The following is a 27,007-nucleotide window of genomic DNA, read 5'->3' on the forward strand; positions in this document are numbered from 1 at the left end:
TAATTATTTTTAATTATTTACAATCAAAGTCACCATCAAATATTTAATTGATTTTGAGAATCTGTGGATCTGAACATTTGAAAAAAATACATTATGAAATTTAGACATGGTACATTTGGCATCTACTATAGTACTGTCATCTAAAGAAACATTTCAATTATGCCTCATCAAAGAATTTTACCTTTATAGTACTGAACTTTTTGTTTCGTGGCACAAAAAAGAGAACACAAATCAGTACAAATGTATTACCTTGCATTTAAAAGAACATGTATTGACAAAGCATTTAACCACTATCATCTACAGGATACATTAATTACAACTTACCATGCTCAATTATCTAAACATATCTACTTAAAATTTGACATTATTTTAAAAGAAGGCACATGGAAAATAACTGATATTTTAAACATTTTCACATAAGATGCAATAGGGTAGAGTGAATCTTAATAACACCAAGCTGATGTCTCATTATACACAAAAGAAAAGTATTTAATTTGAATATTTTAAGAAATCTAGCATTTATTAGAAATGAAAGAGCATCATTATCAGGATGCTATTATAAATCATACCTAGGTTGCAAAAATTGTAAGTTGTAAAAAAACAATGTATCCACTTAAGATTAGATGGATAAGAAAAGATAAGAAAGTGGCAAGAACAGCCTATTCACTAACTAAATTACTAATATGTTGGATGAAATAGTCTTTTGACTTAGTATATTTTTCAAATTTAATGTATTTCTACAGAACCAAGTCTACATTTTAAAAATAAAATCACACTTTTCTATGTCTTCCCAGCATTACATTTTGTAAGTAAAGCTCACAGCCCCAAAGAGTTCTCTAAAGTACATAGGACGTCTGGTGACTTCAGCTGTATTCCATTGGTACTATCAGAATTTGTCCTTGTATAGTCCCCTTAGTGAAAACTGTACTCAGTAAAAACTGCTAATGTACATTGGTAAGTAGTCAGAAACTCAAAAAAGTCTCAATACAAAAAGAAAAAAACTTCATAGATTTGCAAATGTTAGCCACTATTTTTATATAAAAAAAGATCAAAAAAAAGTTTCTTCTGTATGGCACAGGGAACTATATTCAATATTTTATAATAACCTTTAATGACAAAGAATATGAAAATGAATATACATATATATATGCATGACTGGGACATTGTGCTGTACACCAGAAACTGACACACTGTAACTGACTGTACTTCACTCAAAAAAAAAAAAAACTTTAGCTCAGAATTTCCCTAAGATACTCTGTAAGATAATAACAAATAGACTCCAAAGAGTTCAATGGTCAAATAAGTCCTTCTTTGTACAAGAATTCTCATAAACGATACTATGCTAATTACAGTTGCATGTGTGGGGAGGTGGACAACGAAAGTGAAGCAGAATCACATGCATGTTAATTTTTGCCAATTAATATTAAAACAAGATTGACTCAGAAAAACTGCTGCAGAAAAATCACTGCAGTGGCTGTATCTAGTGTTTAAAAATATGAAAAAATAAGATTTTTTTATTCTACTCAGTCTCTAAATGCTAACAAATTTGTTACCTGACACAGGCAACGAAACAACAATCTTAAACACTTGGAGAAAAATATGACTGTAACAGACTATGTTTACACTATTTTCTGGACAGCAAAAAAATTTTCAAGGACAATTTTGTATAGTGTACATTTTTTTACCTTCCACACTTATTTTAGACCCTAGCCACCAAAAGATGCTGTACTTTTTTGAACACATAACTTTCCTAAAAACATCTCACAGAATTAATGTTCCACAGAAAACACTTGGCAAAATGACTTAGCTATACAAAGTCAGCATTCAAAGTGAACATTCAGTAACAATTCTGAGTAGTACCATGCTAAGATTGTAATATGAATTACATTTTGTATGGTCATTTGTTCTCAATAATTTCAATAAGTTAAAGCTTACTACAGTAAAGATTTACTAGATTTATATTGTAAAAACATCACGTTTTTACAATATAAATTACAAGATTCATCAGACTGAAAGAGAAGTCACAGCATAAAGAAGCAGAAATTGTCAAAAAGATATATCATATTATACATTCAAGGCTTTTTATAATAAAATATCTAACCTTTTTATAGCAGATATAAAATGCCAATGAAATTAAGCAGTCAACAAGCTACAACAGTACCATAGAAGCCATTTTATTTTTATTCCTTCTTTTCCTATAGCCATAACCTAAATTTTAGATTTAATTTCCCCTCACTACAATGCCCACCCTGAAATGCTGCTATTATAACATTAAATCATATGCCCCTCGTCAAAAGCCTTCCATGGCTTTCCATCATACATTTGATTCCTTAAAAACAGCATTTAATGTAATCCATAATCTGGTACCAATCAGCTTTCAACTTCCATACTGATATCCCTCAATTTACCCTCACCTACTCTTCAACAAAAATTTTTGAGAATCTAGTATGATTTAGGTACCATGTTAGGCTCCAGAATACTCTATTGCAGTATTCTCTGGGGGTGGGTTTTAGATTGCATCAGAATCTCTAGAGAGTTTTTGCTGGACTTCACCCCGGCAAGCTCCGGACCCAAAAGGGATGGATTTCCATTTCTCACACATTCTCAAGCAATGCTGACGCTGCTGGTCAAAATCTATACTTGGTGAACCACTGCTCTACTCCAAAGGCCACTAGCCCACTGGCTGAATGAGGACCACTCACATGTTTGTCTTGTTTTAAACATTTTAAACTATTTCCAAATGTTTCAAAAATGGAAAATTTCTCATACAAATGCAGGTTTCTGGTTTATTTCCGCACGTAAAAATTTTGCTGAAGCTAAACAGCAGCTACTGCAACTAGTCAAGGTGTGTGTCCCAGTCCAGGTTATCCAGCCCAACCAGCCCTCTCAACGTCCACTTAAAAACCACCGGGCTTGAGCACCGTGCATGTACTCATACACTTTGACCCACTTTTCCCCTTTCTCTATGCCTTTTTTCATGCTGCTCACTCTGACATAAACACCTTTTCTATACTGCTGAAATCCTACACACCCCATTCTAAAATTTGGCTTAAATATCCTTCCTCAACAAAGCCCCAGCAAAAATAGAAATCCTTAAGTAACACACCTATTAGAGATTTAACATAAATGTAATATGTGTGCTTTAAGAATCAAAGTTTTATTTCCACAAATATTGAAATAGCAATATTTACAAAAAAATTAAAACACTATTGACACTATAAGTTATAATTTGTTGCTATTTTATTCTAAGTAAAATGTTAATATTGTTCATCAGAGCTTTTATTGTGATTTCACTGTGAGAAATCTTTTTAAGAATAAGACATTCAAAATGAATTAAGATATTTTAAATCCTATAGTCAAAATATATAACAGCTCCAACAGAGCATCTTATTTTGCTGGACAAAAAAAAGAGGATGGGGGTAACTGACACAATTCCCCTGATTTCATAACCCATCAATCTTTAAAAGCAATTTTAAGGACATATATGTTTTCATTTTTTTATTGTGTAGGATATTTTAGTGGATTTTTACTTCTATAGAATAGCAGAGGGGAAAAATTACAGAGAAGCAAAAACTGAGTGCTGGTCCTTGCTCTGCCATAGAGTTTTTTACATCAAGTTAATCATTGAGTTCTCCCTGGACCTCAGTTTCATTACCTTGAAATTGAGGTGAGAAAAAGCATTCTCCCATTAACTTCCTTTTCTAAAACCCAAGGACTTACACTTTCAAAGAATGAAAGCATAAAAATCAATGTCATATAGACAAGCTTCTTGCAGGTTAGTATTGCTTCTAAACTAGACTGACTTAAAAACCCTGAACTACAGCTTTCAAAGCACTAACGTAAAATGTTGAAGGGGCTCAGTGATAGAGTGAATACTTAGCACGCAGAGGTCCTGGGTTCAATACCCAGTACTTCCATCAAAAAAAAAAGTTGAAGATTCAGAACGGTGAAAGAATATTTATGTATTTATATGTATGCTACATGTTAATGATCAAAATAAAATATCTTTTATAAGGCCAACAATTAAACTTAGAAAAAAAAAACTGGAGGAAGAAAAAAGATTTATAACCATGCCAATCAGTGTTTCAGCATTTGCATTAGGAGACTCTGGATCTTATCTCACTATTCTATTTCACCAGGTCTCCTCTGACACAACTTTGGCAGGAAAAGAATCTCAGAAGAAAATAATTAGAAAATCATGTCAAAAAACCCTTTTCATAATAGACTAAAAACAATTTTTAAAGAATATGTACTCACTTCAGGATATTCCCAAATGAAAGTAACTTGGCCAAAATTAAAATTATCAAAATGTAAGACTGAGAAAGAAAAAAAATCTTAGAGGCTATTATATTCAGGTAGATCATGCTGTAAGCGAATTGCTTTTAGCTTCTCCACTTCAATTTTTGCTCTTAGCAGCTCTTCCTCTAGCTGCTGCCTTCTTTTCAATCCATCCCTCTTCTCCTGAACATATAATCCAAAATTTTTTTGATTTTCTAAAATTATTTCATGCTCCTCTTTCAGCATTTGCAGAATCTGAGGATCATACCCTAATTGTGACCTAAAATGTTCTCCACTGTCATGCCGAAAAAAATCATCTCTCCTTGGGATAGAAGATGGAGACGATGTCATTCTCATATCAACAGAGGAAAGTGACGGTGACAAAGATCTTTCCATAACATGTATTAATTCATGTTCTTCTCTTTGCTCTAATGTATCACTCTGTTGAGAATTTAAAACCAACGGAGGAGGAGGTTTAATGTCTTCTTCTTGCTTCACCTCCTCTGTAATAGCAACTGGATGGTGATCCAACATTACCTGTAGGGAACTGGCACCAGCCTGTGTTTCCTCATCCACATTTGCACTACTGCACACAAAAAAGCATTATAAAATGTAAATCAAATGAAGACAAGAACATATTTATAGCATAATTTCACATTTAACATACATTATCAAGTTTTAAAGCTACAAAGAAAATTATGAAGCAAAAAATATTTTAACCTTTGTAATAATAAAGTGACTAAAGTTGGGATTTTAATAATATACATATATACAGCTCTCTCCCATTTTAACTTTAAAATTGGGCTCTTTAGAAGACAAGAAATTACAAATACTACACAAGGCCACTAAGGCAAATAAAAAAGAAAAGGCATGTCTGGCCCTAGTTGTCCCTACAAGCCTAAGGTTCTTAAATACTGTAAAGTGTTATTTAGTTCATTTTGGGCCTTGTTATTCCCACACGTTAGACCTAGACTTCCTGCTTCTACTCTCCTGGATTTTTATTTTAAAATCTGACTGATTTAAAAATCACCAAGGTCCATGACTTCCAGGAGGACAGTGAAAGACAAACTCTGAGAGGTACTGATTTCTGTATTTGTCACCAAAAAAAAAGAAGAAAAAAATCAGGATTGTGTATGGCTCTGGGCATGCCCAACTATTAGAGGGTTCTCCTAACCACCCCAATTTCAGATGCAATGATGTTTCCCCTTTACTTATCCTAAACCATGACTCAGGTGGTCTTTAAGTCTTTCAACCAGTGGTCAGGTGAAGTGCACAAGGGCAAGGGTCTCCCCAGCACCCAGCATAATACTATACTTGGCACCTAGTAGGCACTCATCATATGTTGAACGATTGAATAAATTACATGGCTTTTTTAATGCAATGTTTTTAATGGCTTATATATTGAAAGTTTATTAAATTTACATGAAATTTCCATAAAGTATGCATTCCTATTAGAGGCAACTACAGTTTTAGCATAACTTAAACTTCGACATAACAATATTTGTTATGACATAAACATAATGTACTTTAAAATTCTGTTGGTTTTTAAATAATTTCATGTGTAATATGAAGCTGTGAATTAAGAATATATAATGTTTGTTAAGGTTTTTTTTTAAGTTATGCTTCTGCCTAACTTAAAAATAAGAGTTATATGAATGTATGTATGTATATGTATGACTGAAACATTATGCTGTACACCAGAAATTGACATACAGTAACCAACTATACTTCAATACAAAATAAATTAAAAAATAAGAGTTATAGAGGGGAAAGAGATTATTGGGGTATTAATGGAAATGCTGTACTTAAACATTATTTAAAGAACATTTTTTAAGTGATAAATAACATAGTTAAGAATACATTCTACATGGATGATTAAAATGCTGGAGCAAGTTCAAGTAGAACATAAGGAAAAAATTTAAACTCCCTATATGTCTAAGAGCATTAAATTGCCAGAAATATCAGATATTTTTCTAAGGGTTACAAATGAAATAATAAGATATACATAGTATGTTATGAAAAATCTATTTGTAGACTATACAAATTCCTTCATTTTCATTCTTGTCTTTTTCAAAAGCAAAACAATGGAATATAAATCTAATTCAAATTAGTAAAATTTGCTTTTATTAATATCTCTAAATCTGGAATGGGAAAAAGTTAAAACCACAGATGAAAATTAAATTTTAAAAATCCACATAATTACTATTCCAAATTAGTATATATATAATAGAGCATAAGACTCATAGTTGAACACTGACAGCATACTCTCATATAAATTAAAAATACGCCTTATATCTGGAATCTTCCATTCTATTTTAGTTAAAACATTACAAATAAGGCATAACAAAGTTTAAAAAAATGACTTACAGAGGGTCATCAAAAATAATAAAATAGAGAAGGACTTCTAAAATTTATGAATATGAATTCTGAGGATCAGATTATAAAAAAAAATATAATTTGATGTTAGAAATAGGTAAAATTAAGACATAAATCAATGTGATTTGTAGAAATAAACAGCCTTACAAAATAGCTCTATATCCTTAAACAGGCTAAATTGATGAGATTAAGACATTTATATAGAAGCATAATTAAGATGATAATATAATTATAAACTTCTGAGATAAGATTCAAGATGACGGCAATCAAATAAATATATTAAATATATAAATATATTAAATGAAAATGCTAGTATACAGAAAGTGGCAGTGCAGGAACACTAACACAAGTAAGCATTTAAGTGGCACATTTCTGATAGTCTTACCTTTAAAATCTGAAAAACTGATTGTTTAAATGGTAGCTTTACAAAGTGTTAATTAACTCACTTAAACAGAGAAATGCTGGTGTCCCAAAAGACTGTGTAGGTATATATGTTGTATGTATGCATATGTATATATACCATATACACACATACACACACACACACAAATGTTCCAAATGTAAACAGATACTTGCATCTTATATATTGCGCTTCCGTATCATTGTATTTTTAAAATACACAACTTAATAAAACTACAGTTTCTATGTGTAGTTTTCAAATTATAAAAGTCTATACATGCCAAAAAGGTGGTTTTATACCTGTAATGTAAAGCCACTGCTCTTTACGGTTCATACAGGTAAAAAAATTTCATAAGTATAAAACAGTCTTACTGTGGAGTTCTTTTGGACATTCAGCATATTGGGATTTAATCATTTGTCATCACAGAGAACAGTGACCCCATGAATTAATATACTGTGTATCCACGTCTTAAGATTCCCACTGGTATTATTTTTCACTATGCTCGTCAACCACGGTAAGAAGCTGGGCTCAAAAACATAACCGTAGTAAATTATCAAAATAACAATTATGTTTGCTAAAAAGGTTTTTCCCGTTTCTCCCCTAATGTTAAAGGGACTTCACAGGTAATCAATAATTTTGCTTATGTAATGACTCTTCCACCAATAGGAAAGCACCTTGTAAAGTTTTGTTTGAAAGGTTCCTCAACTAACAAGGAGTTTACAATTTGTTTAAATTACTCTAAATGATTCAGAAGAAGAATGTGGCTTCCATTTTTATCTTTTGCCAGGGATTCAATTTTGAATTAGTAAGTAGTAAGATAATAGTTTTTGAAGATTTCCAGGCAAGTAGTTATATGGAGCACAATTTAACCAAAAACCTGTTTCTAATCCAGTTGCTCTTACTGGTATATTAAAATTCATAGTTTGATACCCTTGCAAAACAGTATGGGAGAGCTTACCCTTTTCTGCATGACCCAAAATCAAAGTGAAACTAGATCATTAATATGTAAAAACAACAAAAACTTTTAATTTTATTAAGTAATCTGAATCCCTAATTAGGTATTAACTCCTCTTCTTGTGTTTCCTTGTCTTTTTTACTTTGAATATAAGTTAGAAAAAAATTTAAACTGTCTTAATACATACAATAATACCATTAGCAAGTTTACTTAATTGTTGATTTTAGGTTTTCAGCTTAATTAATATTCAGTAAATGTAGGCAGTGACAATTCATAAAATAGCAAGAATTGCATTTCCCCTGAAACTGCTAACTTTATACAAAACTGAAAATTCCAATGAAATGTAATATTAAATGAAACACGAAAAAAGTACCTCTCAGAAGCTAATTAAACAATTTAATTTTAAAGCTTAAAAAGTTTATGAGGGGATGTCACAAACTGCATCCCATTTATTCCTCCCTAACCTTTACTTTTTAGAAACTACAGAGGGAGGGAAGGGGGAGGGGAAGACAATGAAAAGTGGCTTAAATCAAATGCAGCAGAAAAATTCCTTATAGCCTCACTTTTCTTTTTTAAGAACGCAAAACAAAGGCACCTTTCACTGCTCCCGTCGTGGGGATGCTTACTATGCATATCTCCAGCACAGCTAAACCAGAGCCCAATAGATAGGAGGCGCCATAATTTTCCACAACAAAATAAAATAAAGCTTACCTTTGTATGTGGTTCCTGTCTCTTACCAGGCAAAAACTGGAAATCTGGGGAATCAACTCCATAACTTTCTTGGTTGGCTCAGAAATATTGCTTTTAAAATCTGATTGGGTCTCTTTTTGCAGCAATAGCTCCTGTTTGGCATATTCTTTGAGCCTTTTGTAAAGAGTGCGCAGGCCCTGCGCTGTTCGAGGAGGGCGGTCTACTCCAATTGCATTATAGTTAACTGCTATGATATCCCAACATCTATTCTTTTCCACTATCACTGAATGTTTGTTAGTGTGTTCTTCGAGAATTTTAACATAGGGCTTCACAAGCTTTAGCAGATCAAGCTTTTCAGATAAGGTAAAATTGGAAGATCTAGCTTTTCCTACCATTGTTATTTTCAAATTAAGTAGGCAGTTTCTGAAACCACCATGCAGCCTTCAGCTCTGCTCAGCTCTTTTCACAAACAGAAAAAGATCAGGCTTAACTAGGCTGGCCTCATTTAGGCCCACGCCTACAAGGGAGGGTTTATTAAAATTCCTCCAGCTTAAGCTGACGCAGGTTCAGGAAATCTGCTTAAGCCAAGCCTGACCTACATAAAGCTTCTCACTGAAGAAGACAGGAAGGCACAAGCAAAACACACTTGTGTATAAAGAGAACAGCTCGAGATAGGATTTAATACACAAAGGTCCAGAGATAAGCATGGAACACAGCTAAAAATTAGCTAATTTAGGGAGAATATCGAGTTTCAACACGTTTGCCTGGCTCACAGACTGAAACAGCATTGCGGTATCACTTTGATAAAAACAAAAGAGGAACTGTTTTGTGCTATTTGTTTACAAATCCAGTAGACAGAAAAATGAAAAACTAAAGAATGAGTGGGGAATGTAGTGATTCCTAAGAGAGCCTCTAATCACTGTCTCTGAGCTGCTGTTCTCTCTTACAAAATCTGCATAATGCTGGTCCTGCTGTCAATCAGGAACTGCATATCCTCTAGCTAGTTAGGTTACACCCAGACTCAGGCTCCACAGTAAAGCTAAGCTTCTCCTTCACTTTGCAGTCTACGGTAGGCACTGCGCATTTTTCTTCAGCTACTTACGAAGGAATTTTTGTTGAACACTAAACCTATAAAGCAGATACAAAGTATGATTTTAAAGCAGATATAAATTATGATTATTGCAGCTGTAACGTTCAGAGATATGCTAGCCTGCTTTACCTTGTCTAAAAAACACCATTCACGGTGAGAACGGCATAATAATGCCTTAAGACTGCACACAACAAAATCGCATTTGCTATTATTATGAAGCAAGATTTTTATTCAGCTATATTCACACAATTTCGACTATCAGCGCAAACAGCTAGTCTAGCCATTTGCAAGGCCACCAATTTGTGTGCTTAGAATATATTTTCTAGTCCCTGCCTGAAAACATGATAAATGACAATGTAAACAAAATAAGCCTCTTTCTCCTGACATACATGTTTCTCCAGAGAGGAGAATGAATTAGAACACACTCGAATACAGTTCCAGTCAATCAAACAATTACTGAATACCCATAAAAATGTTCCAAGCACTAATTAAGGCCAAGGAAAACAAAACTAAATCTAGATATAGCCCTATCCAGCAAACTACAGAAATGCCATAAATTTTCAATTACCTTATTTTTCATTCTTTCAATGGAAGAAACTTAAATTATATTTATCAAGTTCTCACTATGAGCCAGACAATGTGCTAAAAGTTTTAAATGTGCTTTCTGTCAGGGAAATCATGCAAATGATCCTTGTCCATAGAGATGCATATTGAAAACTGACCCGGTCCAACAACCTGACCACAGTCACTCAAAGGAAAGCCAGAACACAGGATATATCCTTTCTTTAGATAATATTTTGTTATTTTTGGAAGAAATTGTTTTTGAAGCCTTGAACTTCACTGTCTAATGCAGGAGTGATGAACCGTATATGGCTATTGAGTATTTTAAACGTGCTAATGGGGCTGAGGGACTGAATTCTAAATTTTATTGTATTTTAATTAATTTAAACAAAAATTTTAAACAAGCAGCATATTTTCCTATTAAACACAACTTTATTGTGTTGGTAGGATTACATTTTACTTAACCCTTTTGTCACATGTGATACTATTCTTCCTAGTATTACTGATGTCGACTGAAATAAATGCACAGCCTAAAAATTGAGTTGTTTTATTTGGTGGGAGGACTCGAGCCGGGATCACAGCCTCTCAGACGGCTCTGAGGGGCTGCTCCGAAGAGGTAGAGGAGGAGCTAGGATACATAGGAGCTTCACAACAAAGACCAGGTAGTTGGAACAATAAAAGATCGCTTGTTATCTAAAGAAAAACGGGCATATCAAGTTAAAGAACTTAGTGCTTTTCTATGCATGGGAGGAAGCAAACATTTGGGCTCACTGAATTCATTCCTTTGACAAGCACCTAGCTATTTAGGGCCAGCAGTCCTTTCTTATTCTGAGTCCACTCAGAGTGCACCACTGTGAGTGGCTGCAGAGGCCGGGCTACAGGCCTGTCCTCACTAGGGGGTGGCGGCAGCTGCTGATGACTTGGTTTCAGCATTCTTTGTTTACTGATACGGTTGCAGTATTTTCATTCACACTGCAGTATTTTGGTTCACACTGACAAGAACTCCCTCCTAGACCAAACGTTAGTCAGGCTCCTCTGAGCCCTCTTCTCAACTAGGCCCTTAGCAAGAATCCTGCTAAGTCAGTTTATGGAGAATTCCCCAACCCTTGACACCTAACCAAATTCTTCATACTCCCATCCTTAACACCCAACCAAGTTCCTCTCAGTAATTTTCCATCCACTGACTTGCTTACCCTGCCCACTGGCTATAAATCCCTGTTGTATTAGAAATTGAGTTCAGTCTGTCTCCCCTAATGCATAGCTTTGAGTAAAGTCTTCTTGCCTGTTTAACTTGTTTGGTATAATTTTTCTTTGACATTACACATAACCACATCACCAGCAAGTAGATCTCAAATTGATTCTGTTTGAATGATTTTTTTCTATGCACTGATGTAACATTTAATGGATTTGTTTGAATATTTTATGCAGATAGTACAAATTAGTTATACCCTGTGTAAATGGTAGTTGATTATTAATCTGAAATACTTAGTCTTAATTATATATAATTATTTTTCTAGGTAAAAAAATAAGAATGAGCAAATTTTTGTAATATAAAAAAGTATACTACTGATGCAGAATCAAGTAGAGATACAGAAGTTAGTACTATTATATTTATACAATGGAATACTACTCATCCATAAAAAAGAATAAAATAATGCCATTTGCAGCAACATGGATGGACCTGGAGAATGTCATTCTAAGTGAAATAAACCAGAAAGAGAAAAAAAAAATACCATATATCATCACTATATGTGGAATCTTAAAAAAAAAATCCAAAGGAACTTACTTACAAAACAGAAACAGAATCAATGATATAGAAAACAAACTTATGGTTACTAGCAGGGTAAGGGAGTGGGAAGGGATAAATTGGGAGTTCTAGATTTGCAGATACTAACTACTATATATAAAATAGATAAACAATAGGTTTATACTTCATAGCACAGGGAACTATATTAAATATCCTGTAGTAATTTATGGTGAGAAAGAATATGAAAATGAATATATGTATTTTCATGTATGACTGAAGTATTGAGCTGTACACCAGAAACTGACACAACACTGTAAACTGACAATACTTCAATAAAAATATATTTAAAAAAAGAAGTTAGTACTTTTATTGGAACAATAAAGGAAAAAAAAGTGTTGACTATCACACGCAATTTGCCACAGCAGAACAACAATAATCTGATCAGTGCATAAAGAAATGTTTAAGAAAATAAACTAGACAATAGTAAGAGACACTGTCAAAAAATACAGTAAATTTGACAAGCAGTTTCCTCTCAACAAACAAGAACTGATGAAGTTCAATCACCTCAAATCAGAATTAAATATCCAGAAACATTTTTAAATGATATGTAACAAGGTCTGACCTTGTAACTTTGGTAAGCTATATAATGGCTTGGTTCCTTGCACAAAAAAAGAAAACCATACTTAGACAAAGAGATGGTGAAAATATACGTTTTTTATTATATATACAATTATATATAATTTATAATATTATATATAAAATATATTTAAATATATATTATATATATAATTTCACTTATGGAAATTTTGTTAGAAAACTATGGAAAAAAGATTTTAAAAGATATTTTTAAAATGAAAGATCTTCAATTAAGCAACCCACAACTGTCTATAGAATACAAGACTAACATATCCAACATTAGTGGATTCAATATTCTAAAACTTGCAAGTACTTTCCTATAGATTGAAATGAGCTGTACAATATAAGAGATACCGCCCTATTAATACTTAGGTCACATTTTATCTGAAAGGACTTCTAAATTTACAAAGAAATGGTATTGATTCATGATCAAATACATATATGAACTCATGACATGGATTTTTTTAATCTTCTATATCTGTCAAAGAAGAATTTCAACTAGACATGGGGGAAAAGTTCTACTGCAACAGATGGTGTTCTGTTAGGTTAGATTTAAAATTCTGGATTTACTGAAATTTTAAAACAAAAAATTAATCTTACATAAATTACTGTTTCACATACATTATAAAAATATTGTATTTAATCTTCTATAGCAGACTCTATGAAAAGTGTCATGAATACACTTGTTAAAACTACTTGGCAATCTACAGATTCAATGCAATCCCTATTAAACTACCAATGGCATTTTTCACAGAACTGGAACAAAAAATGTTTCAATTTGTATAGAAACACAAAAGAAGGCAAACAGCTAAAACATTCTTGAGAAAGAACGAAGCTGGAGGAATCACACTCCCTGACTTCAGACTATACTACAAAGCTATAGTAATCAAAACAGTATGGCACTGGCACAAAAACAGATGTATAGATCAATGCAACAGGATAGAAAGCCCAGAAATAAAACCACACACTTATGGACAATTAATCTATGACAAAGGAGGCAAAAATATACAATGGAGAAAAGACAGTCTTTCAATAAGTGATGCTGGGAAAACTGGACAGCTACCTGTGAAAGAATGAAATTACAACACTCTCTAACACCATATACAAAAATAAACTCAAAATGGACTAAAGGCCTACATGTAAGACTGGGTACTATAAAACTCCTGGAGGAAAATATAGACAGAACACTCTTTGACATAAATCACAGCAGTATTTTTTTCAAACCAGCTCCTAGAATGTAAATAAAAGCAAAAGTAAACAAATGTAGTATTAAGAGTGGAGTGTACTCTGACTCCTTCAGGAGGATGTGATCAGCTTATTTAAATGATTCTGTGGCTGGCAGGGAACTGAAACCTGCAACTCATGGATAAGCAGAAACTGCACCTGATCCATTTAATAAGGAGGGTTGTTTAGCTAAGGGGTCTTATACTAGGGAGCAGAGTGGGGAAGAGAACTTGCAGTTAGGCCATTCAAGGCCCTCCCGATTTTAGCAGATGTCAAAGCAGCGCACAATATTAGGCCTTAATTTTAGGTCTTACACTACAGCCTCCCCTACAGACAGACAGACAGACAGACACACACACACACACACACACCCTCTAGATTCATGTAAATTAAGAACCACTGCTCAACATGTATATCATCTGATTGTTGCCTTTTCCCATGAGTGCCCCATCTTAGGAAAAAGGCAAGCAATGCTCCATACTCAGGAGAGAACTTGATAACTCAGTCTGATTGAGTCCTGGATAATACCTGAGTAGTTTCAAACATAATTCAAGATGATATGGAAGGATGCAAATGGGAGGGTTGATATTCAAATGACCAGGATTGTTTTTTACTGACCTGATTCCAGGATAAATTTGAGCAAACTTATTCACTTCTGTCCAAGACAGGAACTCAACAGAATAGCACCACTGTGTAGGTTACCCCAAAAACCATTCTTTATCCTGAGAACAAGTATTTTGGAGAGAATTATCTTCATTAGTGTTTTTAAAAGAGATAGGGATACACCTATCGTGCTTCCCCTCTTTAGCAGATTGGGCTCCTGACATTGCCAAACAATCTGGACTGGGAAATAACTCTACACACCTCCAAATTTCAGAGACCTACTTATTCCCTGACCCAAATCTTTATAAAAGAGCCTTAAAGGACAAGGATAGTCTCCTAAATTTTTAATATATTTTTCTATGGGAAAAAATGATAAAGTGGATCTGAGTATTCAGTATCTGGTTCCTTAAAAAATAAATAAATAATAGTTAAATAAATAAATAAGTAAATAGTTAAATAAAAACAGAGTCACTGTTAGAGAAAAAAATATTCACCAATCAACTGATCACAAATTTTTTAAAAAATATAGTTCCCATTCAAATATCCTTTAAGGCTTAACTATAACATCAAAGCCTCTTTGCAGGCCACGTGACAATATAATGAAATCAACTGTAAAAAGCTAACGTGATAGATACTTGGAAAGAGACTGATTTGAATATCAAAAGATTTTAGGTCTTTGGCAAGAGTTAGGAAATCCACAAACATTTTGCAAAAATAACTCATCTTATGGCAGTGCTAAGAAAGCAATAAAGTTATATGTAAACAAAAGAAGGCTTATCATGCTATCATAATTTTCATAAGAAAAATCTAAATTTTGTTCAAATAATCATTTTTCATAAGGATATAAAATCTCAAACTGCTTTTTTTCACAACAACATTTCCTACTAGTTTTCGGTCCCTTTCTGGTAGACTGGTTACATACAAGTGAAATGAATGAATAAGTAAATGTATTTAAGATAACGGTGATGAATTTTTTCACTGTCAAAGAAGGTACTGCAACTATGGAAAGAGTAAAGACTAGACTGAATCCTGTGGCACCAAACTGGAATTGGAATATTTGTAGGAAATCATGGTTTCTAATATACAGAGACAGATAAAGAAACACAGGTGTAAAAATATATATCCTAACATTGATCATTGGAAGGGTTAAAAGCAATAACACTGCAGTAATAATGAGCATACCTAGTGCCCAGATCTTAGTTTTTAAACACCACTTTCCATTAAAAAAGAATCAGGACCCTTGGTTAATTTCAATAGCTGGGGCAAGGAAGCTCTAATCATGCCAGAAAGTACAGGAGTGCTCAGAAGTTGACGGGGATTGTTCAAAAAGACACAAAAGCCCTTGTAAAGGGGTTTTCCATTGGTCAGATTTGAGGCAATCTTCCATTGGTCAGATTTGAGGCAATCTGACCACCACAATAAATGACAATAACAGATTATAACCCATTAAATACAATGAAAACTTATGAATCTATAAAAATTGACAAATAAATGGGGAGAAGAAAAATCTCTTGCTTATCTCAAATGCCAACTAATAAAGATAGATGGAATTAGACAATCACCATTTGGCAACAATCACAGTGATCATATTTAGGGGAAAAAAAATCAATGAAAGCTAAAACTACTGGGTGAAAGTTTGATTAAATACAAGATGTCTATCTAGTGTCAAAGTATCTCCCCGCAGATACTTATTAAGTACGAAGGCAAAAATAATACTTTCATAGTGAAGAAACCCAGCAGAAACCAGGACATTATTTCTGTGATACTCCTTCCAAAAACGCATAGCCTGAATCTACTTATGAGGAGATTTCAGACAAGCCCAAACTGAGGAACACTGTATAATGACTGGCCCACACTTTTTAAGAATATTAAAATACTGCACAAAAGACAAGCAAAGGCCAAGAAATTGTTCAAGATTAAAGGAGACTAAAGGGACACGACAGCTAAGAACAACACGCAATCCTGGACTAACAGGAAAACAACGTTCACTAATTCACTTCTTAAAGTTTATTTCTGCTATAAGGGCATCACTGGGACAAGTGATGAAAGCTGAATGGAATCTGTAGATCGGATGGTAGTCCTGTGTCAGAATTAATTTCCTAATTGTGATGGTTGTGCTTCTGTACTTTACCATACAGAAGCCTGCCCTTGTTTAGGAAATGCAGACTGAAAAATTTAGGGTAACAGAGCATCATGTCAGCAACCTATTTTCATTTGGCTCAGAAAAATTACAGACACACAAACACACACAAATGTGGTAAAATGTGTGGAAATTCTTTGTACTATACCTGAATTTTTCTGTAAATCTAAAGTAATCTCCAAATATAACATTAAAAAGTTTATGTTCAAAAGCACAACAAAATATTTTTAATGATTAGATTGTCAAATATCAAAAAGCATAATTATATACTTATATATAGGTTGAGAATCACAATAAATGATACATACATTGTTCATACGTCGCTGGTGGGAATATAAACATACTAACCTCTGCAGAGGGCAATTCAACATTATCCATCAAAATGATAAATGCACATACCTTCGGACCAGCACCCCTACACCAAGGTGTTTATCCTATGAATATGTGCTCACTTATGTTTATATTTACAGATATTCACTGAAGCTTTGTCTGTAATAACAAAAGATGCCAAGCAACCTAAATATCCATTAACAAGGCACTGGTTAAGTACGTCAGGCATATCCACACAATGGAATATTATATAGTTTTTAAAAAGAATGAGGTAGTTCTTTGACATAACATTGTAAAATGATTATAAATCAAGCAAAAATGTTTTAAAAATAAATAAATAAATAAGAATGAGGTAGTTCTAAATGTACTGACAAACCGATTTCAAAGATACACTGTTACAGTAAAAATGCAAGATACAGAACAGTGATGCTAATGAACATTCTTTTTCTCTTTGAAGTATAGTTGATGTACAATGTGATTTAAGTTACAAGTGTACAACACAGTGATGATGAACATTCATTTGTATGGGGAAAATATACACACACAAATGTTTCCAAATGTACAGATTACTCAGAGATGCCCCCAAAAACTGGTAAATGATTGTCTCTGGGGCAAGGGAATGAAATGTCTAGGGATCAGGAAAAGAAGAATTTTGCTGTATTCTTCATGTTTTCTCAACTTCTGACCGTGTGCATACATTACTTATTAAGTCACAAAGGACGTTATTTATCACACTATTCTATTCATATGAAATATCCAGAGTAAGCAAATCTGTAGAAAGAGAAAGTAGATCTGTAGTTCCCAGGGGATGGGAATAGACTGGGGGATGGGGAGTTGGCTGCTTAATTGGTCCAGGGTTTCCTTTCAATGCGATAAAAATGTTCTGGAACTAGGTAGTGGTGATGGTTTCACAACATCATAAATATACTAAGTGCCACTGAATTGTACACTTTAAAATGGTGAATTTTACGTATATCACAAAAAAAAATCAAGGATGCTTATAAGTTAATTATAAACCAACAGAATTCAAAAATTACATTAATATGATAGTGATATTTTAGTAAAATTAAACTGCTAGTCACACTGTAAATATGATACTAACAGATTTGGCACATAAAAGTCCTTCTGTGTTCAGCAAGCTTCTTCTCCAATACGACAATATGACGGCTCTATTCTTTGACCATCCCTCATTTGAATATACAAAACATTCATCTGGTAGGAGTATATCCCATGCTGTCTATCTCTGTTCTAATTTGCATCATGAAATCTTGTAATAATACTCAATTACACAGTGGCCACCCAACAGATCCAGCACATGCTAATACAGTCTTACTCGTAACATTTAAAAGAAAACACAAAATCTAAGCTTCTCTGAGAATTTATAACCTGAGATCACTGACAATATTTCCAAACATCTCCAGGGATCTAAGACCCATTTGAAAAACATTTATCTCTCCACCACAAAGGGATTTTATCATTCCCTTTTGATCTCAGTAAACTTCCCTCTTCAGTGCCTCTTTCCTGTCAACCTACAACTTACTACCTTTGAAAACAACCACCAAAAAACCTCTCTGGTTCCCTGCTAGCCCTCAACATACCACTCCTTCCCTTCACAACCAAATTTCTTTACTGATTTAAACATACTGTATTTATTAACACTCACTGCCTCTGTTTGCCTGTTTCCACTCATCACATATCCATTACAACGTGACTTTTTTTGTTCCAAATATTTTCTGAAACTATTCTCTCAAATATTACCAACACCTGCAAGCTGCCATGTTCCAGGAGCTTCTTCTTGAGGACTTGACTTCTCTGAAGCACATCCTAGCCAAAGGGCTTTCCCAAGGGACTCAACTACAAGTTTTTCAAGATCCTTTCAGTCATAAAATGTTTTTGAATTCATACTATTTGGTTTAAAACTTGAACAAGAGAAAGTACGCCCTGTCTTTGTGTGCCACAGTTGAGTGAAGGAGAGTCAGGTAAGTAGATAAAATATAAAGAATGGGGTTGACCAGCTGGAAGGAGAACGAATGGTCTCGTACTTCATCACACTGAGAAGGAATCAGGAACAACGGAATTTCTTTGTTTTTCTAAAGAATGTTAGCATAGCCATGAGTATCAGGAGGTGTAGGACTCCCTTTATTAATTTCCAAGGACTGCCAAAACAGAGTACTGCAAATGCTTAAAATAACAGAATTTATTGCCTTACAGTCTGGGGACTAGAAGTTCAAAATCAGGACGACAGGGCCATTCCCCATTCTCCCTCTGAAGGATCCAGGAGAGAATCCTGTCTTGAAGCCTTTCTAGCTTCTCATGGTTGGTTGCCAGCAATCCTTGCACTCTGTGGCTTGCAGCTGTGTTACTCTGATCTCTGCCTCCATTCAAGGCCTGTTCCCTCTGTCTTTCTGTCTCTCTCCTCACAATGACACCAGCCCCTGGGTTTAGGGTCCACCTTAATCCAGTATGGCCTCAACAGGCTTGAAGAGATTTGAAGTGCCCAGTGAAGTTCAATAGAGCAAAATGTACTTAATCAGGCTCTTGCAGTTGAGAAAGAAACCAAACTTCAACCAGCTTAAAGTAAAAATGGTTTTCCTGATGAAACAGATATTAAATGTTATGAATTACTGTTCATCTTGTTTAGTGTAATAGTGTGATTATGAAGGAGAAAGTTTATTTTAAGATATACATGCTAAAATACTTGGAGGTAAAGTGGCATGACATTTGCAACTTATTTTCAAATTGTCCAGAAAAAAAAAATTGCATATACAGAGAGACAGGGGGGAGAGATTGAGAGAGAGGGAACAAATAAGGCAAAATGCTAACAACTATTGGATTTATAATGATAACTGGATTATTCTTTCAACTTCTCTATAGGTAGGAAATTTTTCAAAATAAAAAGATAATAGGAAATGTGGACATATTTTAACTGGGACATACAGGCTTGGACCTGACTTCAAGGTGGATTAGACCCAGAATTAAAAGAATGCCAGAAGGTGAACGTGTACTCTACTGATCTTTCATCTCCATACTTTCCTACACACAACATTCCTCTCCAGCAATCAGCACAGAAAGCAAGACGTTTCTCACAATGCTCTTTTCCCCAGTTAACTCTCTCTCTAACTGAGAGGCAGAAGGGTATCAGGAGGTTGGCACAGGTCCCCCAGTCCAGGGAATGTACTAAATCAGAAAAAGGATTAAGGGATTAAGGGTTGAGTAAATTAACTCCCTCTTCAGTTTATCTTAACTCTTAACTCCCTTCTCATATTTAGCAGGGAAGAGAATGAGAAATTATAGTAGGACACAGAGGCCCAAATCAGTATCATGAAATGTATTACATCCTAGAATCTAAGTATCTTAATCTGGTGAAGAGATCAGCTACCATGACAGAAAGAAATAGGCATACATGGATCATTATCTGCCACAGGCTTGACAGCAGAGGGGAAAGCCTGGGATAACAGGACGCTCACCTAAGATGGAAGGAAGACCAGAGAAAGGGAAGAAGGGAGTAAGGAAGAAAGTAACAAAGAGGAAGCAAATCCCAGAAACAGGGCAGAAGCTAAACTGCCATGCCCTGGGCTGTCTCGAGGGATCTCTCTAAATTGATATCAGCTCCAAAAGCCCTTCTCAACTTCGTCCTGACACTAGTTACAGATTTGAAAAGTTATGAGGAGCATGTAAATGGTACTAAAGATCTTGGCCAGTTGGGAAAATACACAAGTCTTTTCTGCACCAATAAGAAATGAACCCATTTGTACGTATAATTTATTAACTATCACAAAGCTCAAAATCTTCCTTCAAAAGGCTTAAGCACTTGAGAAACTTCGTTGATTTGCGCTGATATCTTTAAGGATGCTGGTGACTATCCTGTAGTAAATGCAAATGGGACTCTCTCCTTGAAGCTGTTGTTTAACCAAAAACTGCATAAAATGTAATTTTGAAAAATGTAGGCAATGTTGGCTTTCACAAGGCCAAATAAACATTTATGAATATTCTAGATAATTTTTAATAACCTGAAAAATATTAATCTCTTACAGATGCGAAAGAACCACAATCATTATTTTAACTCAATTCAACAATGGGGGGGGTTGTTTTTCCTGAAATGGCATACCTTCACAATTAAAATCTAAATGATTTGAAGTTACTCCAATGGACTGTAATGAAGTAACAATTTTACTCATTTAAAGTTCACCTCTACAGTTTTAGTGCTATTAACGTGTTTTTAAGACCTTTTTTAAACCAAACTTTAAATACAGTTTATTTTGGTACTTGAAGAAAAGACCATTACTTGACCAATAAGTTTACAATGAACAACTTTAGACATACACCTATCACAAAGTACAAGATTTGAATTACATGGTTATTAATCCAATCATTAAAGGTAAATTATGACAATTAAAAAATCTGATTGCCAACAATCTAGTAGCATTATATCAACTACTTTCAAATATAACATACTCATTCTTGCAAATAATCAATTTAAATAACACTGTAGTAAGACCGGTCAAGTATAGACCTGATCAATAAAAAATATAGTCTTACCTGTATGATGTGGGTCTAATGTTCTCATTGCAGATGCTTCCAAACATTTTTCCCTGTAATTGTCCCCGTGATTAATTTCTCTAGCACTTTCTTCAGTAGGCAGATTAAAACTGCATATTCTGGGATCATTTTGTGACTGGAGAAAAGTATTCTTACTTGCAGCAACCTAAAAGAACAAATAGGCATTTTATGCTGAAATTAAATCTAATTTCCCATAGTTTCACATAATAGATTCCTATTTTAAAATATGAGCTACTAGTTTTTCATATCTAAATAGGGAATAAATATTTTAAAATAAATTAAAATTCTAATTTTTATTGTTTGCTTTTTAAACTAGTTTTATTACATTATAAAAGCTGAAAGACATCACAGAATAAAAATTATGCTTATAATTATGGTGTATTTTAAACAACATATTAAATGAGGTTTCCTATAAGTCACAACACGCCATTCTCATAGTCAACCACTTTTTTTCTTGTTAAATTTCTCAATATTAAAGGCAACACTTAAATATTGTTAATTTCTTAGGTGTGATAATGATACAGTCATTGCTTTTTTTTTTTTTTTTTGAGTCCTTATATTTTAGAGACAAATACTAAAACATTTACAAATGAAAAAATATTCCTGGGATTTGCATCAAAATATTGAGTGGGGAAGAACTAAGAACTGGGAAGGGAGCTGGAGAGGTAAAAACAAAGTAGGATGGGTCATAAACTGACAATTGTTGAAGCTGGGTAACGGGTACACGGGGTTCTTCATATACTATTTTCTCTATTTTGGTATGTGCATTAGTTTTCCGTTGCTGCTGTGACAAATGACCACAAACTTAGTTGCTTAAAACAATGCAAACTTACTATTTTACAAATCCATAAGTTAGAATTTTGACTTGGGTTTTACTCAGCTAAAATCAAGGTTATCAGCAAGGCTGCATTTCTTTCTGAAGACTCTAAGGGAGAATATATTTCCTTGACTTTTCAAACTTCAAAAAGCCATCCACATTCCTTGGCTTGTGGCCCCATTCCTCCACTCCAAAGCCAGTTCTTCTGCATCTCTCCAACCCTACTTCCATAATCACATCTTTCTCTAACTCTCTCTTCTGTCTCCCTTTTCAACTTTCAAGGATCTTTATGATTATATTGAGCCCACCTAGATAAGCCAGGATAACCCCTCATCTCAAGGTCCTTAACATCAATCACTTAGTCAAAGTCCCTTTCGCCATGTGAGGTAACATTTTGACAAGTTCCAGGAACTAGGACACGGACATTTCTAGAGGGCCATTTTTTAGCCTACCATAGTATGTTTGAAATGTTTTTTAAATAACAACTCACAATAAAAAGACACAGTTGTCATGTCTCTATAAATGTTCATTATAATAAATTTCAGAGACATTCAAAAACCTATTCAGTAAGATTTTAAAGTAAATCATGGCAATAAACTAATAAAGGTCATAAATTTTATTTTTTGGAACATTTTATTTTCATATAATTTCAAACTTATTGAAACATTCCAGAACTAATACAAGGAAGTCCCATATACCCTTTACCCAGATTCACCATTTGTTTACATTTTGCTCCATTCACTTTCCCTCTATCCCTCCCTCCTTGTGTGTGTGTGTGTTGGTGTGTACGTACACATCTGAGAGTAAGCTGGAGACACAGTGCTCCTTTACCTCTAAATATTGCAGTGTGTGTCCAAAAAGCAAAGACATTCCTCTTACATAATCACAGTAAAGTTATCAAAACCAAGAATTTAACATTGGTAGTATAATACTATTATCTAATCAATAGTCCACATTTAAATGGGGTCATTTACAACAATAATGTCTTTTTATAGTTTTTTCCCTGAGCCAGGCAGGCTCCAGTCCTAGATCACACATTACATTTAGTCAGCATGTTTCTTTAGTCTCCTTTAAACTAGAACAGTTCCTCAACATTTATTCATCTTTTGTGAGTTTGACACTTTTAAAGAATACAGGCCAGTTATTTTGTAGAATGCCCCTCTATCTGTCTGATGTTTCCTTATGATAAGTTTCAGGTCATGCATTTTGGACAGGAACATCACAGCTCATCACAATATCAATCTGCCCCCTTACTGGAGGCATTCATTTGATTAAAGTGGTGCCAGCTATCTCTGCAATTAGTATTTTTCCATTTTAATTTTTTAAAGTATGTTGCTTATTTAAAATGAAAAACTGTGTTTTCTCCTTACATTGTGGCCAGAATTCTAAAGAAATGTAGGATAAAACAAACAGATGCAGACCTAAAAATGCAGTCAAAAATTAGTAGATGTTTTCAACAACAAAAAGACAACCAGTTAAATGCCTCAAAGGACTTCAATAGTATCTGTTCTCCAAAGAAGATATACAACTGGCTAATAAGCACAGGAAAAGGTGCTCAGCAACATTAGTCATCAGGAAAATGCAAATCAAAACCATAATGAAATACCACTTCACACCAACAAGGATGGACATAATAAAAACAAACAAAAAACAAACCCAAGAGCAACAAAAAACAGAAAATAACCATTGTTGTTAAGGATGTGGAGAAACTGGAACCCTAATACATTGCTGGTGGGAATGTAAAATGATGCAGTAGCTGTGGAAAACAGTTTAGTAGTTCCTCAAAAACTAAACAGAATCACCACATGATGTAGTAGTCCCATCCTAGGTATATACACAAGAGAATTGAGAACAAGTACTCAAACAGAAACTTGTATGCCAATGCTCATAGCAGCATTATTCACAACCGCCAAAAAGTGGAAACCACCCAAGTAGCTATCGACAAACGAATGAATAAACAAAATAGAGTATATACAGACAACTGAATGGTACTCAGCCACACAAAGCACTAAAGCATTCTGGTACATGCTACAACCAGGCTGACCCTAGAGAATATTATGCTAAATGAAATAAGCCAGCACAACAGAGCAAAGATTTATGATTCCACTTATAGAGGTACCTAGAATAGCCAAATTCATGGAGACAGAAAGTCTAGTGATGACCAGGGGAGAACAGGAGTTATTGCCTAATGGCTATAAAGTTTCTGTTCGGAGTAATGAAAAGTTTTGAACACAGATAGTGGTGATTGTTGAACAACAGTGTGAATGTAAATGATAAAATGGCAAATTTTATGTTATATATACTTTACCACTATAAAAAAAAAGAGAGAGAAAAAAGATTAGTAGATTTTAATCTCCCTAACATAAATAAATCAGAGAATTGTAAAGTAGCAGAAGTATGGATTACGTATTTTATAGCATGCACAAGGTCCTGGGTTCGATTCCCAGTACCTCCTCTAAACATAAATAAATAAATAAACCTAACTACCTCTCCCCCAAAGTAAATTAAAAAATTATATACTCTCTATAACCTTTAAATTCTTTCTATATACCTAAGACCAAACAGTCCTTTCTCTTAGTAGTAAAAAATGTATACTAAGACTGTTTCAAGCACTTACATTTTATAAGTAAAAATGAAAGGAAATGTCCAGAAGAGTGATATAGATCACTATTTATATATGTTTTCTATTTAAATTGCCTTATCTAAAAGTTTTCACTTAATTACATAGTACCTTTAAAAAGAACATTAATCAAAATAATTTTTTTTACAAGAATCCCCACCCCTTCCCTTGCAGACATATTTTTCACTGTTACCAAAGTTTACTTTATAGAACTACCCAAGTTTACTTCATGTCATTCCTTTAAAATACATATATTTAGTCATTATTTCTAAGGTGTCTAGAAGACTTTGTCAGAGATACTGAAAACTCTTACGGGCAGTAAAGTATTGTTAACTCTTTAAGTGGCATTTTAAAAAAAAAACACATGCTTCCTCTTCCTTTACTTTTTTCTTTTTTTACCTCAAGTAATTTTATATCTGAATTCTGCTTTGTAATCTCTTCGTTCACGCTTGGATTACTTCTTGCTGGCGGTATAAATTTTGGTTTTTTGAAGGGATTCCCCTGCAACTGACTTGGTGCGGCAGACCGTCTCATATTCAGCAGTATTAATCTGTAAAACACCCCAAACAAAACATCATCTAATCATAAGTCTGATTAGAATCACCTGTAAATATATCATCACCTTAATTATGACAACTTTAAAAATATGAGACTAAGCTCCGACACTTACATATGACCGTAGGCATCCATCAAGCCATGTAACTCGTTGATGCATTTCAAAGTAAACTGCAGACGTCAGCATATTTCCCCCTAAATACTTCCGGAGCCTTATTACTTCTTAAATTAGTGCTATTTGATCCCTTTTCCCAGGCCCTAGAAATCATAACCATTTAGCAGCTCTGCCGTGAGGCAACAACTTCCGATGCACTCTAACACCTACCTGCTTCTGTCCTCCCAAGCAAAACAAAAATCCAGGCTGACCACACATCAGAAGGCCTACATTACTTGGCAATTTAATACACTGCACTGTGTAATAACTAAGAATACAGCTTTGGAGGCAAATGCCTGAATATAAATCTGGACCTTCACTTCCTAGTATGTGACCTTGCACAGTTTGCATTCCCTCTTTTGTCTCCCTTTCCTCATCTATATCAGGGGATATAATAATAATTACTCATAAAACTGTCGGGAAGATTCAATGAAATACTTAAAAAAAATTTTCAACACACTTTGACACAAAGTACTCAATGTTATCTGTAATATTACTGTCTACAGTAATTATGATTAGATGTTTAATACATAGGTCCTATGAAGTAGAGATGATGAAGTTTCCGTAAGTGGGGATAGTGAAGGATGAAATTCGACAAAGTGGATTATGAACAGAATCTAAGGATTCATTTTGGCTTTGAAGCGGGGGATGAAGTGCGACAAGTAAACCTTTGGGATGCAAGAACGTAAATAAAACAGCCAAGAACCAGCAACCACCCTCCCCTGCTGTTTCTGCTTTTCCCCTTCCAACTACATTAGGTAGTTCTTTCATTTAAGTCGTTCCTGTGACGTGGCGGCCCGGTAAATCTTCCACTACTTACTTAACATTAATTAATACCGCGCAGGAGAGTGTAGGGTAGTCCTGGGGGAAAGACACCCAAGCGCCACAGGAGCAGAGCGGGCGCGGAGGCGGCCCCGCGCCGAGCCGCCTCCCCCGGTGGCCTGCCCCCACGGCCGCTCCCCGCCCCCAGCCTCCCCGGGGCCAGCGGCGACGGCGTCCCTCACACCTGCGACCGCGCTCCCAGACCCGCAGGAGGCGGCCACGGCCGCTCCGCCTTCCTTTCCTCCTCCCTCGGAGGCCTGCTCCAGCGTCTCTCCCTTCTTTGTCCCACACAAGCCTATAGGTGGTCGCAGCCTCACAGCCCTTCCCTTCCCGGGACGCACCGGCGAGGATCCGAGGAAGCGGCGCTCCCAGACGGGAGGAACCCGGGGAGACGGCGTCCCCCTCCACGCCAGGCCGCTCAAACCTCCCGCCTCGGCGCAGCCAATCGC

The 27,007-nt window shown here is 34.7% G+C and overlaps 2 protein-coding genes across 4 annotated transcripts in view; both read right to left on the reverse strand.

Moving 5' to 3' along the window:
• Positions 1-27,007, reverse strand: part of RAD54B (RAD54 homolog B) — a 69,067-nt gene extending 42,060 nt beyond the window's left edge. For 2 of the 3 annotated variants that reach the window (XM_006209687.3, XM_072949467.1), the window contains exons 1-3: positions 26,900-27,007; positions 25,427-25,577; positions 21,570-21,735 (exon numbers count right to left, since the gene is read on the reverse strand). In XM_006209687.3, the coding sequence (XP_006209749.2) occupies positions 21,570-21,735; positions 25,427-25,561 (301 nt within the window). In that variant the 5' untranslated portion in view covers positions 25,562-25,577; positions 26,900-27,007. Of the gene's footprint in view, positions 1-21,569; positions 21,736-25,426; positions 25,578-26,742; positions 26,829-26,899 lie in introns of those variants that run through there. The other variant, XM_072949468.1, reaches the window with a different exon arrangement.
• Positions 3,751-9,145, reverse strand: FSBP (fibrinogen silencer binding protein). The gene is made up of 2 exons (XM_015243967.3): positions 8,721-9,145; positions 3,751-4,864 (listed from the first exon to the last, which is right to left on the reverse strand). The coding sequence occupies exons 1-2, from the start codon at positions 9,092-9,094 to the stop codon at positions 4,336-4,338; spliced, it is 903 nt and encodes a 300-aa protein (XP_015099453.1). The 5' UTR covers positions 9,095-9,145; the 3' UTR covers positions 3,751-4,335.

This window comes from Vicugna pacos, chromosome 25, assembly GCF_048564905.1.
Source record: "Vicugna pacos chromosome 25, VicPac4, whole genome shotgun sequence".
In the NCBI taxonomy this organism is placed as follows: domain Eukaryota; kingdom Metazoa; phylum Chordata; class Mammalia; order Artiodactyla; family Camelidae; genus Vicugna; species Vicugna pacos.